The sequence below is a fragment of the Lentinus tigrinus genome (assembly GCF_003813185.1).
Source record: "Lentinus tigrinus ALCF2SS1-7 unplaced genomic scaffold L226scaffold_8, whole genome shotgun sequence".
Lineage (NCBI taxonomy): Eukaryota > Fungi > Basidiomycota > Agaricomycetes > Polyporales > Polyporaceae > Lentinus > Lentinus tigrinus.
The window spans coordinates 343,848-358,957 of record NW_027137917.1 but is presented as its reverse complement, the minus strand read 5'-3'; the positions used below and the strand labels follow the sequence as shown (position 1 = coordinate 358,957).

Genomic DNA, 15,110 nt, shown 5'->3' with positions numbered 1-15,110 from the left:
CGTTTCTCCATCCCTTCAGGCGTAGCTCCCCGGCATAACCGCGAAGACAAGCCGCGCGCAAGGGCGAAGGTTCCACAAGGTGGTCCCGAAGGCTACCGATGAGGTCTTCACTCATGATGGTCCCTGTACTTGTGATGAGGTAGCACGTTCCTTTCGGTAGGCTGAGGTGCCGAAGTAGACGGGTGCAGTCTTCTGTGGCCGCGACGACCTTGAGGGATGAGAGGGCGGGAAGAGACACCGATCGCGGGTGAACTTCAAGGTGCGACAGCGAGGTCACTATCTGTGGTATCGCGATATTGAGGCTGAGGACACGGAGGCTAGTCATTTTCTCGAGTGCATTGAGGAATATGTCGAACGACGCCGGGTACGGCATTCAGAAGTTGACACTTTTGGAAACGACTAGGGTGGTGAGGGTGGCACTGAACATGGGATTATCCCAGCGAAACGGGACATTGCTAATATTCAGTGTGCGGAGACGTGGAAGCCGATCCGGCGAGAGAACATGAAACAAGGGGATAGAGTGAGTAGGGTCCCAATGATAGCCGAAGGGGGCAAACATGATAGTCTCCGAGTCCAAGGCTACCGTGAAAGTCTCCAAGAATGGAGCGCATCCGTTGATCTCCTTGCAAATCTGGCCGATGTCCTGGGGATGACGGATGATTTGCAGGTTCTTCAGGCGCGCAAACTCGACAAGGACCCTAGCGAGGTGCGCCTTGTGTGTATAGTTATGAGGGGATGGGATTTTGGCAACGACGGAGAGGAGTGCTCGTTTCGACCGGGTGAGGAACACCTCCACTGGGAAAATGCCCGTTATCATGACATAGCTCCAGAGTTTCGGAGTGCCGAGCACAACAATCCTCCAGTCGCGGCAGACATGAGAGATTTTAATCCAGGTGTTGGGTGACCGCGCTGGGGGGTCGTTGGATGCCGTTGCTGCGAGAGCTGTTTGCGCGAAGTGTTCACGAACGATGGACAAAAAGATGGAAGAGAGGAGTTCTGGAGGTAGCGATGCAACGAGAGTCAACCTATTGATCTGCGATTTGCTTTTGAGAATAGCTCGAGCGTGCTCCTCGTTGGCGTCTTCGAGAGACCTTCGCGCGCGTGCGATGACGCTGGCAGAGCTGCGGAGGGGCATCATATGTCTATGGCATGACTGGATCAGAATACATATGTGCGAATATTGCAGCGATAGCATCTTACCAGATTCGCGCGTCGCGAATTCCAGACGGATATGCAAACGGCTGTAGTGAAGCAGGAGGGAGCCTCTCGAGCGCTAGCCACGGCGAAGAAAGTAAGTAAGTAACAATGGCGGCATATGCCGAGGTATAACATTCTCAACAAGCGACGTAATTGAATTTGAATCACTGGTCACCCAGGGCCACTGCCCCCATTGAGGCAGACTCCCCTTCTGCTCTCCTAAGTACCCAACTACAGCATACCCCTTCTTCCCCTACCCGGTACTATCCTCCGCTATTGGGATTGCTTTCCGTATATTGGCTAATATCGATCGGTATGATATCTAGCAGTTGAGGGCGTGTTCGAGAGACTCACTTCGTTCGCAGGGTATGGCTCCAGAGTCCATCAATCTCGCCCGTACACTAGACAACCTCACGAGTGACAAAGCGACGGAGCGGCAGCAGGGTCGTGACGCGTTGCGAAATGCATTCGAAAGAACTTCGGTGGTTCTTCATCTCGACGAGAAGGGTAAAGGGAAGCCCTGGCTAGCAGTCTTCCAAGCACTCTTCGCGTCGTTCACCAAGGAGCTTAAGGCTTGCGTCTCGAAGACGGGTATTCTTCCCACTCAAACTACCGGTCGTGGTTCGGCCGCTCTCAAACGGCTAGGTGATGTAGCTTCAGTCGTCCGGTGGCTTACTGAGCGAAGCATCGAACGTCTGAACGGTCGTGTCATCAAGTGCCTCCTCACCCATCTGACCCATGCTATTGTCTATCAAGGGGAGCTCCTCATGCCAGTAGCTTTGGATTACGCGAAGACCATCAACTTCATCGTCGCGTACAAACCGCACCTCTACGCACTGAAGGATGACATGTGGCACGACCTCCTTGCGCTCGCATTCAATGTCGTAGTAGGACGCGGGCCCAGGAGAAAGTTCGCGGAGGATCTGGACAGAGAAGATGACGGTGCAGAGCTGGATTCGGATGTGGAAATGGACGAGTCCGACGGGACCGATCGAGGGGAAGGTCCGTCCACTTCAAAGCTGAAGCGTCCCCGCCCGGCCAGCCATTCATCCCCACATCGCCGAGCTACTGTTACGAGAACTTCCCAACCTGTAACGCTCGAGCAAATCGAATTCATGTCCGTCGTCTCCATCCTCCTTTGTTCCCCGGTTGCCCCCCTCCTCGCGGGACCAGACGATGGCACCGAACGCGCCCAACAAAACCCGAACAGGTTCCCGCGTATCCTCCTGAGCTACTTCACGCGGTTCTTGCGTATCTATACTGGTGACACGTCTATGCATCATGACTTCCTCATCGCTCTTTCTTCCGCTCTTTCGCATCTCACTCTAAATTGTCGCCAGCTCGTCAACTGGTTCGCGAACGACAATTGGGAAGCGCTAGTGAGCATGTGGGGGATGAAGAATCAGTCCCTCAAGGGACACCTTGCAGTGATCCTCCGACAACTCTTCCCCTACCTCCTGGTGGATGCGCTTGACAGCGAGGCTGTAGAGCCAAACGTCGACCCCGCGGCGGCCCTCTCGGCCCTCTGGAACGCATTGGAAGCTTCCGCTTACAGCCGAGGTTCTGTACTCAGTCTTTCCCTGGAGTCTTTGCAGTTGCGTCTGTTGGATCCCGAAGTAGAAGAACGGGCGGCTTTTACAACTCAAACATTCGCGTCCGGGTGGCACTTTGATTCCGAGAAAGCACTATCATGGGCCGTCCTCGAGCTTCAGGCGGATTGCGCGGAGAAGGTGAGCTCACTAACCATTCCAATAATCATTGGATTATAATTAACATTCACACACAGTTGTTCTTGCGCTTGGAATCCACCTACTCATCGGTCACCCCGTCTGGGAAGCGCGTCAAGTTAGAGAATCCCGTGTCGGGTCTACTACTCTCCATGCGATCGCCGGTATCTCAGCAAGCGCGTATGCATCATATACAAGTCCTTCTATTCCTCATCGATCGGCACTGGTCAACATTTTACGATCAGCTTCGCCAGGAAATCATCGCGGCCCTTGTACCGTTGGTATCCTTCGAGGACCCAATCATCCAGTCTTGGACTTTCCTATGCTTGGCTGCTATTGCACATGCGGAATGTGCGATAGTCAGCAGCTCCACCACTGAGCCCGCGCCCTTGCACGTCACGAGTACCTGGGATCCTATCTGGACGCATGCTATGCGACGCGCCAACGTGCCGGCTGTCTCTCGAGCCGCTTGCCATACTGCGCATACTCTGCTAGCCCATTCTGGGCGTCTTCTATCCCCTCATCGTGTCCTGCAAGAGATCGAATCCTTTGTGAAGGACCTCGATGTGCAAGGTCCGGGTTTCCCTTACGATTCGGTCTGCGACTTCATGGTCCTTTGTCTCCGTATTGCAAACCAAGACGTACGACTCTATCGTATGCAAATGGAGGAAAAGGTGCTGTCATGGCTTGTGGAGTCTTGGCGCATCGGGAACGAGCGACGTACATCCATGCCTCTCCACACCGTTGCGGATATCCATGCTCTCCTCGAGGGTATCGTCAGCTCGTCAAAACGAGTCAGGCTTCAATGCGACGCCATCCTCCCTCATAGCGTTGTCGTCGATGCACTGCTGGACGAGAGGCAGACTGGAGTCATCCGTGACTTCCAGCTGTATGCCCATCTTCCCCCGTACCACCGTGAGCGGCATCCCTCCACAGGAAGCCCCTCGACCCTGGTCAGCCCTCACTGCAGCGGAGTTCCCAATCCGTTCATCGACAGCAATGAGCTCGCTCCCCCCCGGGGTCGAGAAAGGAGGATCTCAGCGTTTTTGCTCAAGTCTTTGGAGGAGGCGTTATTGACTCTGGTATCGCGAGAGGTTGGGTACGGCTCGCCAACCGCGGAACGCATCCGCTCCTCAATGGACCTTGTCTCCTCAGCGCTGTTATTCGAGGGATCCCTTCTCATGAACGGCACTCAGTCCAATCGACGTGTTCTTCGAGCGGCTTGCAAGCTCTTGGCTGCGATCACTCCTATGCTCACAGACGGTCGATGGAGTCCGGAGGAGAGACGACTCATGCTGGACGCAGTTCACCCTCTTATCAGGGCGGACGACCGCTGCGCCGAGGTTGTGGGATGGGATACGCTTGTGCCGCCCAGCGAGAGGACGGGCATCAAGTCCCAGGTCTTGCGGGAACTTCTCTCATTGTCTTTACGCACGGATCGGTCCAGCGTCTCACTTCGAAGAGACCTCCAAAGATCTGTCTTCCGCAGTGCCGATGTACGTCCGAAACTCGTCACCATCATGTAAGAGCCGAGCTGATGAATCTGCAGGTACAAGACGCATTCGCAGGGTTGCTCAACCAGCTCCGTTTGGTGCTATGTATGGCGGTAGGCCGGCCACTGGACGACGACTCACGAGCCCAAGGACGAATTGACGACACAGACGGTTTCGGGCCTGTCCGCACGAAGCACTCTGCTGCTTTGAATTCAGTTACGCGAGACGCCGAGAAGGATGCAGCACACAATCGTCGTATCATCGAAACCTGTATCACCGCTCTGGCTGTGGTTCCCATCCTACAGTCCTCCTCTGGTGAAGCTACTCGAGATCGGGCCCTGACTGATCTCATCCTGGGTAGCGATCCTGACGAGTTCCTCCTCTTGGCGCCATCATATTGCGAACAGATACGCCATAGGACATTGAACATCAGTCCCAACAACCTGGAGAAACTTTTGGAGAAACTCATCGACATCTGCGATCCATATGCCTACAAGAACCGGGTTGATACGAGGCTCCTAGTTGTACGCATCCTTGACGCAACCTCCCACGTATGGATGCATCCAACGAACGTGCCATCACCGCTCGGCGAATTGGCTCGGGGGTACTGTCAGCAGACAGTGGGGTTGCTGAGGGCGAGATCTCAGAGATGTTGGCAGGTGCAAGACGCAATCATACGTTTCCTAGATGGCTATCTTGCGAAGGATCCGGAGCAGACGATATGGCAGATGCCCGTCGACGACGCGAGCCCAAACCCGAATCTCGAGGACCTCCCGTCTGAGGTGCTACCTGCTCTGGGGAACGATGTCGACATCAGAATTCGCTTTCGTATGGCTGCGACGAGCCCACGACTTTTCAGAGTTGGAACAGCAGCTGGGCCGAAATCCATGGACACCGTATATCAACAGATACGCTCTGTGCTGTCTGTAAATCTGGAAGAGTAAGTTTCGGGCCTAATCCTCCCTTCACCGCAGGACTAACATTGCCATAAGTTATGAGGCCATCCTCACTCGCCTTCTTTGCTTGGGCAACATAGCAATCTCCGAGGCCTCCATGCGACGAGGTGCATACTGGCATCTGCTCGAGATTGCGAGCTTCTCTAGCACCTATCACCGCCATCTTAAGGCCATCCTCCAGGGCGTTGTGGATCGTATGGGTCTCGAGACCTTTGCTGATCTCTTCGAATGTCATGCCTCCCAGTTCGCATATTCCATCCGCCAAGCAGGCATGGACCTCTTCAAGTTTCCCCCGGATTTGCTCGGCTACCGCGATCGCAGGGAATGTGCCGAAGCTACATTCCGCGCGTTTACGCCGACGAATTTATTGGCGGTTGGTTCTGAAGACGAGGTTGCGCATGGCAAGGAGCTATTCACTCGTCACTGCCAGGCGATCCAGATCAGCGAACAGCAAGGCATCGCGCGATGTTTCGCAGAGCTTGTCTCTTACCAGATCAGCTTCGTGATCAACTCGAGCGCTGAAAGAGATCCCGAGGAGGTCATGAGCAAGAATATGGGGTATGAGAAGTCCGACTTCCGCGAGCAGCTGAAACGGAACGCCGATGGAATTGTCTCCTCGATTCTACGAAGTCTAGGGGACCAGGACGTATCCGCACAAGGTCCGATCTCTTCCGCAATCTCATCTACCGACTTGGACGCCGCTTTCGACACGTTCCACGCCATCACACAATATCGTTGCTCGGACTCGTTCCAGACATTCTTCCCCAACCTACCCGCGTACGCCACCTCCATTATCCTTCTGAGCCTTGGCTGGTTGCGACGCCGCGTCAAGAACGTCGACTCTCCCGCCGTGACTTACCACGTCCTCCATCAACTCTTCGCGGACATCGAACGGACGCCACTCATAAATGAACAGTACCGGCTGCTCAACGGTCTCTGCCTATGGATCGCGTGTCACAATGAGCATATCCAGGAGGAGAGTCTGCTGCGTACTCTGACACTCCGTTCCGTTTCCATGCTTGCTCAAGCTGATCTTGCTCGTGGAGCACAGTCGCTGCTGGAGTGGTGCCTATCCCAGTACAAGAGTATCCCTGCGAAAGCAGACTACCGTATGGCCGATGTCCTCATCCGTATCAGCACCGTCGCACACGAGTTTTCCCAAACTGTTGGCAATGAGGCCATTGTGACCCTAGGGGCAGATCTTCTTGGATGGGCGGAGGCGCAGGCGGACACTCTTTGCGGGAGCAAGTCGTTGAAGAAGCAAGTGGTTCGCGCTCTAGCCGCGTGGCCCAGAGAGCTCCCCGCGCCGTTACAAGCCGTTTGCGAAGAAGCCAAGCTATCCGACCTTACATCTGTCCTCGGTGACCATGGGGTCTCCGTGAGCAAGTTCCGTCTCGTACGCAGGGTCCGCGATCTCGCCTCGCAGCACGACGCAGAAGAGCACTTCAGCACCTCTGACTTCTGGCGGTTGAAGGCATGCATTCCTCCTCCAAACTATCTGGTCGACAGTGATATCAACGCCTTCACATCGCTCCTCATGCTGCATTGTGGACGCTTGGATAGCATCGGAGGCGATCGGTACGAACCGGACAACGTGCGCACTGTCCATCGTGGGGCTGTCGAACCACGAGTCAAACCATTCAAGGACTATCCTCCTCGCGTGGACGAGCACCTTGCCCGCGCTTGCGTCGTCACCTCATTACGCTCGATGATGGACACCTCATCAGCCTCTCGAGTCCACGTCGCGTACTCAACCTTGCGCACGCTATTGTCGGTCTCGTCGGAGGCCGATCCCACTCGTGGCTGTCCTTCCCAGATTCGTCGTGAATTGCAGTACCTCCAGACGTTTCCGAGTCCTTTTGTGAAGAAGGGCGCGCCAGATCTCAGGGCGACGTTAGCCAGCGAAGCCATGGTGCACCTGGCTAGAGACTTCAGTGCCTGGATGCCTCGTATAAGCACGCTGCTTTGCGATGTCCTTGGTGCCCGTGATCAGTTCTTCACTCCATTGACACCTGTCCTGCAGTCCGATCATGGGTTCGCGGAAGACGTGCTCCCGGTGTTGGTACATTCCCTCCTGCAGATCGAGTTCGACTCGTCATCAGCTCACAGCGTCGACTCCATTCGGAGCACATTGTCGAATTACTTCTCCGCCGTTCTCTCATGTGAAGACACTGCCACGCCCTGCTACCGCGCCATCATCAATGTGGTCTTGCACTTGCGGTACTTCAACCCGTCCCGCGAACCCAAGGACGCCCTCGCCCATGACCGATGGCTGTCCGTGGACTTTACTCTGCTGAGTCGATGCGCCATCAAGTGCAACGCCTACACAACTGCACTCCTCTTCCTCGAGCTTGCTCCCGACCACCGTTCCTCGGCGGATGCGTCCAACATATCCGCGACAGAGCAGATCCTCTTCGAAATCTACAGCCACATTGACGAACCTGACGGATTTTATGGCATCCAGACCGAGGATCTGCGTAACTTCTTCGTCAAGCGTCTCCACCACGAGAATCAGTGGGACAAGGCTCTTCGGTACCATGGCGCAGTTGTGGAGGCCGGTGGTGCAAGTTCATCTGACGCGGAAGGCATCGTTCAGGCCCTATATTCCTTCGGATTCAACCAGCTGGCGTTGAACACGATGCAGAACTTCTCAGTCGAACCAAGTCCCGCCAGTACTGAGTCCAGCACACTGGCGTACAATCTTGGGTGGCGCGCAGAGACGTGGGATCTTCCAGAGAACCTGGGCAACAATCACTCGGGATCGACACTGTACCTGGCCCTCCGTGCCGTATATCGCGAGAGAAGCTCCCATGCTGTGGACGCGGTCTTGCGGCGAGCATTCGTGGAGGAAATGAACCGTCTTCGTCTGCTTGGCAATGAGAACTTTACGGAGATACGCCACGTTACGCAAAATCTCATGTGCTTGAGCCAAATTCGACAGTGGAGAAGCGAGGACATACAGCAAGATCTGACGTCAAAGCGCCTCATTTCTGCTGAATGGGCCCGATTCTCGGCCCTTGACTCTGCATTCGAGTAAGTCAGTCGCGTTCATTGGCTTGTATCATCGGCTCATTATGCCCCAGCTTCGCCAACATTGAGGCTATCATGGCGACGCGCATCTCACTCGTCCGATCTGTACGGCAGAAGGAGCAACGAGATCAGATCGGAGACCTCACTTCGCCTTTCTGCAACTCCTTAGTTGACCTAGAGAAAGCATGTTTGCTGTACCTCTCCGAGATGGCCCGTGACGTCAATCAGCCACAGATCGCACTGAACTCCGTTGTCCGTGCTCAGAACCTGGAGCGTACTCCCTCATCCAGAGTCGCGCAGGAATTCGCTAGCGTCCTGTGGCTCATGAACGAGCCCAAACTAGCCATCAAGTCGCTGAGCTCCCTCGCTGCTGCGATATCGCTAGACAAGGCCCGCCACGATGCCGAACAAGGCATGCAACACGCTGTGCTACTCGCACGCTTGGTTGGTCCTTTGCGTCTCGAATTTGAATATGGCTGATTCGCACGTCAAGGGAACATGGTCCGCCGAGGCGTCGATGCAAAAGCCTTCTCAAATTGTCTCCGACTGTTTTGGTCCTGCGGTTGAACTCGTTATCAATCCCACCCCGGTGAACACACCTAGTGCAGGCGACAGTCGGGCCTCCATATTTCATCAATATGCCATATTTGCGGAGCGACAGTATCATGCCATATCGAAATCACCGGATGCTTTGCGGTGGAAGTTGTACGTCGATCGGAAGAAAGAAGAGATCAAGCAACGTAGGCAGCAGATGGGACAGCTGAATCCACAGTCCAAGGAGGGGCAGACGTTGGGAAACGAACTCCGGAAAGCGCAACTACTGCTCAGGCAGGACGAGGATCGATATAGGGAGCAATCAGGGCAGCGCACATCGTTCCTCACTCTCGCAGTCGAGATGTACGCCCGGTGCCTCGCAGCATCTGACAAGTTCGATGACGACTCCCCTATACGACTATGTTCCTTGTGGTTGGCTAATTTCGACAACGACGATCCGAAACTCAACTTTGTTCCCGCCATCGAGCTGGTTCCTTCTCACAAGTTCGTGTTCCTCGCCCATCAGTTGACTGCCCGGCTTTCGAAATCGGACAGCTCTTCATCGTCCAAGAGCCAAGTCGCCTTGCAGCGCGTCATCCAACGCATGGGTCGCGAGCATCCCTTCCACAGCCTTTTCCCACTCTACTGCTTGCGACTGGATGCATCGCTGTCGCAAACCTCCGCTCATGCAAGGCGGCAGTCAGGCCGGTATGCAACACCAGCTCCGTCACAGCTGGAACGCGCCGCCGCCGTTTCAGATGTGTTCGACAGGATACGATCTGACCCAAATGCCGGAGAACGCGTGAAGGCAGTGGAGCACGTATGTGACGCATCTCTGGAATGGGCGAAATATCCTATCAAACCTCTCTTCGCCAAGAAGTCGCAACCGCCGAGCGATATAACGGTTCCTGACAACCTCCTCATTCGCCGCCTGAAGGACGTGCGAGTGCCCGTCATCACTGCGTCCACACCTATCGATCCCACGACTGAATATCGCGACTGTGTCTGGATATCCCACTACGACACTCGGTATTCGACTGCCGGTGGAGTCAACTTGCCGAAGATCATCAAGTGTTACGGGAGCGATGGGCATTCGTATAGGCAGCTGGTATGTTCTATGCAGCACCGATGTATGCCTAGGTCTAACCCTTGAGTAGTTCAAGGGAGAGGGAGAAGATGACCTTCGGCAGGACGCTGTCATGGAGCAGGTGTTTGACTTGGTCAATGTCGTACTCCGTCACGATCGGGAGACCAGGAAGAGAAAGCTCTCAGTACGCGGATACAAGGTCATACCGCTAGCTGCACAAGCCGGAGTCCTGGAGTTCGTTGCCAACACCACGCCCCTGGCAAGCTGGATAAAACCAGCACATCCAAGGTATGTCCACTCCAACCCGGGTCCGTTGTATGCTAATTTGCATAATTAGGTACAATCCCAACGATTATACCACCGACCAGTTCAGCAAAGGCCTGGCTGGGGCCAAGGGAGAGTGGCGCGAGAACCCCGATGCAGTCATCAAACGATTCATTCAGTTACGACAGAAGTTCAGGCCGGTCATGAGGCACTACTTCACCGAGAAACACAAGACGCCGATGTCCTGGTTCGCGATGCGATTACACTATTCCCGGAGCGTGGCGACCACCTCTATCGTCGGTCACATTCTCGGACTTGGTGATCGACATACCTCGAACATCCTCATGGACAACAAGACGGGAGAGGTTGTTCATATCGATTTGGGAATCGCGTTCGAACAGGTAGTTATGTCCCTCATCTCGAATCCGGCCTGCACTACTGAGCTAATTGACGGGTATAGGGCAAGCTTCTTCCCCAACCCGAGCGGGTTCCATTCCGATTGACCGCCGACATGGTTGACGGCCTCGGGATCTCTGGAACGCAGGGCGTCTTCCAACGTTGTGCGGAAGAGACATTGCGCGTCTTGCGAGATGGTTCCGAGACGATCTTGACTGTGTTGGAGGTCTTCAAGTACGATCCGCTTCATTCGTGGTACGTGTCACTGTCGGCAGTGGTGTGGGCCTAGCGATTCATGGTATCTCGCTAGGACTGCGAGTGAGTTCAAGATCAAGCGTGTCCAAGGCGACGAGACGGCGGCACAATCCACTGGGGATGCCTTCCGGTTCGCCATCGGTATTGACATGGCAAGTGGCACGACAGACGAAGCGGCAGACCGTGCCCTTTCCACAGTCGCGAGGAAACTGGACAAGACGCTCAGCGTGGAGTATACGGTCAACGAGCTCATCACCGAGGCCAGCGATCCAGCAAATCTGGCGCTCATGTATGTCGGTGCGTCTCTCAGTTCGTTGATGCAATGTCTCGACGCTCAGACAGCACGCAGGCTGGGCACCGCACTGGTAGGCGGTCAGGAGAAGATGAACAGTGCTACGAAACGTCCTCATCACGAACTGATGAAACGATCTACCCAATCGCTACAACTTGTCACCAACACGTTTCCATGCACTTGTATTACTACATAGCGAACACTTCATTCTCCTTACAGCGGTTGGCGGCAGACTTGCAGCGAGACTGTTCACACAACCACACCCTTCTGTAACAGGTATTACCATCACGGGTATTCGCCAGGACGGGGTACATACTGCTACCAGACAACGAGGATGCAATCACAATCCGATGCGCAGCCCAGATCGAAGTATTACACGCTCCCGAGCCCCAAACCAACAACATCGACCAAAGCGAAACATTGAAAAGATCTACAAAACCACCGTACGCAGGCGTAGCATGGAGCCTGACGTATCGTAGATGTTTGTATGTGAGACAACACGCGCGACCAGTGCGCACAACAGATTGGAGTTGGGGAATTTAGGTTGGGTTGGGACTCACGACAGGACAGGAGACGGCACGGGAGCCTATCGAAACACGGGAGCGGACTGGTACACAATGAGCGAGCGAGTTCAGTGGAGATGGAAAGAGTGGATATAGATAGATCGGTGCATGACATGATGAGAGCGACGGACGGATCGAGGTGGTAATGGAAGGCGAAGCGGGGGTGGGCATCTCACGCAGAGACTTCACTTGTTCTTCGCAATCTCGCGTGCTGCCTTGATGAGCGGCGCGAGGGTTCGTAACGGTTCAGAGAGCTTGAAGAATGGGTGCTGCAATACCATTTTCGTCAGGTGGAGGTGAATAGAACTGACGGAAACACCATACCTGGAGCAGTTCTGATGCTGTGGGCCGCTTCTCGGCATCCACCTCCAAGGTCTTGGAGAGATAATCCCGGAAGATCGGCGAAAGTGACTCCGGGTTCGCAATCTGGGGAGTGCCGTTGGTCGCGATGAGGTACAAAGCCTTCAGTGGGTTCTGGTTCAGGTATGGAGGCTCGCCTTCGATCATCTCTGTTGCAGTCGTGCAGTCAGCGGGTGCGTTGCATGTAAGAACAGGACACGCACCGATCGCCATGATACCCAAGCTCCAGATGTCAACCTTCGGACCATACTCCTTGCGCGTCACGACCTCTGGGGCCATCCAGTATGGTGTGCCGACCATGGTAGTGCGCTTTGCGTTTGCCTCGGATATTTGGGCACAGAAACCGAAGTCAGCTATAAGAATGATTAGGCGACATGTCAGCCGAACTAGGACAAGGAGAGCAACGTACTCAGCTTGATGTCACCGTTCATGCTGAGCAGGACATTGTCGGACTTGATATCACGGTGGATGACACCGTGCCTGTGGAGGTGCTCAAGACCCTGGGCGGTCTCACGGGAGACAGCGGCAATTTGGCCCTCAGTCATGAGGTTGGCGGTGACGACGTCCGTCAGCGAACCGCCTTCCATGTACTCCATGACAACCCAAAGCTCGTTCTTATGCAGGAAAGAGTCAATGTAGTTGACGATGTTGGGGTGTCGTGAAGCACGCATGACGAGAATCTCATTAATGATGAGATCCTTCTTGGGCTGCTTGTCAAGGTCCATCTGCTTGATAGCCACGGAAAGGTTCGTGCCGACCTGGTATGCGGTATACACACCACCAGAAGCACTGCAGTCATGTCAGATGCCATGTCTGTCAAGACGGAATGGAACAATCGCATACCCAGCGCCGATCTTGACCAAGTTCCTGTATAACTTTGTAGGATCAGCGTCGGTGCAGATTTGTTGGAGCCGCTTGACGATGTCCGCCTCCTTCGCGATATCCTTCTCCTTCTTCTCGCGTCTCCTCGGAGTGGCGCCACCGGCCGCAGCCGCCTTCTGCAGGCTGGCAGCCGCTGCGCTAGGCTGCGGTTGCGATGCGGGGCCCCGTCCCTCCCGCTCACGATCGCGCACGCTGGGCGACGACTTGAGCGGCAGATCCGTCTGCGACGACCCTGGAGAAGACTTCGGTGGCTTCGGAGGAGCCGCGGGCGCTGCGTGATGGGAAGAGGAGTGATGGGAGGGTTGCTGGCCTGGTCCCGGGGAACGTCTATCGCGCGTGGTGTTTGCACGGGCCAGCTGCTCCGCGGGCTTATGCGGCTTTGTCTGAGGGAGTCGTTGTGACGTGGAGCGGTCAAGGGTGGGTGTCGCAGGGGCAGGCGGGGCAGGCGCCATGCGGTGCGATACCGGCGTCGGGGGCGTACTGGCGGGCTTCTTGGGAGGAGGGGGGGCAGAACGCTGCATATTACATGTCAGTACTAGGTGTGGAGCGTGTATGAGTGGGACATACCGGGTTGACGAAACCATCGTCAAAGGGCTTCTGCTGGGCAGGCGCAACGGGCGTCGGGGGCGTGGGGGCATGGATCGCACCCATCTTGTCCCAGACAGATGTATCTCCCCGGTTTGTCTCCTGGTAGAATTTGACAATCTCCATGACCGCCTGAGGGTTCTTCTCCTGCTCTGATTTGGAGATCCCACTCTCCTGCAACAGCTGCTGCCATTCCTTGGGCAGGCCGGTGAACTCGCCCGTAGAGGTGTTGAAGCCGACATGAGTGAGGTGGACGGGGTCGTAGGGCGTACTAATTTCCGGCCGCTTGGAGGTATTGAGAAGGTCGGACATGAACGTGAACACACCCTTCTTCGACTTCGTAGTCGTGCTGCTCCGAGTCCGGCTACCGGCGGCGCTGATTGTGGACGGCGTGCTGGGCGCATACGGTGCCGGAGGCGGAGGCAGGGGCGGGAGGTCGTAGTTGGCCGCGTACTGATTGTTGGGTTGCATTTGGGGAGTCTGGGAGGAAATCTCTGAGGGGTCGACGTAGTATGGAACGTCGGCCGGAGTGAGGACGGGATCCGAGAGGCGATGTCTGGCAAGATTGCCTTGGGTCGGGTAGATGTCGTTGAGGGTGGCCGTGTTGGCCCTCGACGGGCGCGGCGGGGGTGAAGTGGTCGTCATGGAGGGCTCGTTGCGGAACGGGTCGCGATCGACAGAGTGCGAGGTTGTCTGCTTACGCGGGGGCGGCTTCTGGAGCGAGTTGCGAACCCTCGGGGGCGTTCCGGAGCTGTTCTTCGAGAGCGACGGGGGCGGGGGCGCAGCACGGGACGGGACAAAGTTGTCTGAGTAGCTGTTGGCAGCGGCGGCGTGGAGGTGGGCTTCGTTCAAGAGGTTGTTGTACTCCTGAATGGATTCTCGCGACGGGCGGTGGTATTCGACGGTGATTTTCGAGTGGCGGCTGTTGGACGGAGAATGGAAAGACCTCTGGTTCACCGCGCTTTGCGAAGACGACATCGGCGCAATTTAGACGGAATGATGCAGCGTAAGAGAGCGAAAGAATGGAGGGGTATCGGCTCGTCGTCGTCGTGGCCAGCAGCAAAGTACTGCCCTGCGGTGGGCCGGCGCACAACACAAAACACGGCAACGAGCGTGATCGCCGCCAATCTGCCCTCCCTCGCTGTTTTTGTGCTACTGGCAGTCTTCCGCCGTGTGGGCTATATGTGTCTAATGCGGCCGTCGTCGTGCAGGACGTGCGCAGCGGTGGACAGAAACAGCCTTCACCGCAGTCTCGCCCGGCCAATTTCGCCTGGCGTCTCTATGGCGTCTCGACCCTTATCGATTTCATTTTGCTCGGCATCACACTCGTCCTTTTCTCGGTCCCTCCCCGCACAAAACCTTTATGTTTCTCCGGATCCGTCATGTCGGTACATGCAACGACTCCAGAGGCGACAAGACGGGTGCAGGAGTAGTATTGACATGTTGAGAATTCTATAGTGACCCCTAATAGATTGCTGTTAGTTTTCTG

At 55.6% G+C, this 15,110-nt stretch overlaps 3 protein-coding genes across 3 annotated transcripts; 1 reads left to right on the top strand and 2 right to left on the bottom strand.

Moving 5' to 3' along the window:
- Positions 1-110: 110 nt before the first annotated feature.
- On the bottom strand, positions 111-1,264 carry L226DRAFT_373865 (uncharacterized protein). Its single transcript, XM_067674333.1, has 2 exons — positions 1,201-1,264; positions 111-1,142 (listed from the first exon to the last, which is right to left on the bottom strand). Exon 2 carries the CDS (start codon positions 1,136-1,138, stop codon positions 374-376), a length of 765 nt encoding a protein of 254 aa, XP_067536913.1. The 5' UTR covers positions 1,139-1,142; positions 1,201-1,264; the 3' UTR covers positions 111-373.
- Positions 1,265-1,371: 107 nt separating this feature from the next.
- L226DRAFT_505666 (uncharacterized protein) lies at positions 1,372-11,577 on the top strand. The gene is made up of 12 exons (XM_067678045.1): positions 1,372-1,510; positions 1,563-2,927; positions 2,984-4,420; positions 4,474-5,357; positions 5,410-8,406; positions 8,457-8,847; positions 8,897-10,045; positions 10,095-10,312; positions 10,362-10,689; positions 10,749-10,939; positions 10,995-11,236; positions 11,289-11,577. Exons 2-12 carry the CDS (start codon positions 1,566-1,568, stop codon positions 11,306-11,308), a joined length of 9,219 nt encoding a protein of 3,072 aa, XP_067536912.1. The 5' UTR covers positions 1,372-1,510; positions 1,563-1,565; the 3' UTR covers positions 11,309-11,577.
- On the bottom strand, positions 11,487-14,904 carry L226DRAFT_505665 (Pkinase-domain-containing protein). Its single transcript, XM_067678044.1, has 6 exons — positions 13,604-14,904; positions 12,998-13,551; positions 12,564-12,943; positions 12,358-12,507; positions 12,119-12,303; positions 11,487-12,063 (listed from the first exon to the last, which is right to left on the bottom strand). The coding sequence occupies exons 1-6, from the start codon at positions 14,597-14,599 to the stop codon at positions 11,980-11,982; spliced, it is 2,349 nt and encodes a 782-aa protein (XP_067536911.1). The 5' UTR covers positions 14,600-14,904; the 3' UTR covers positions 11,487-11,979.
- Positions 14,905-15,110: the final 206 nt, after the last annotated feature.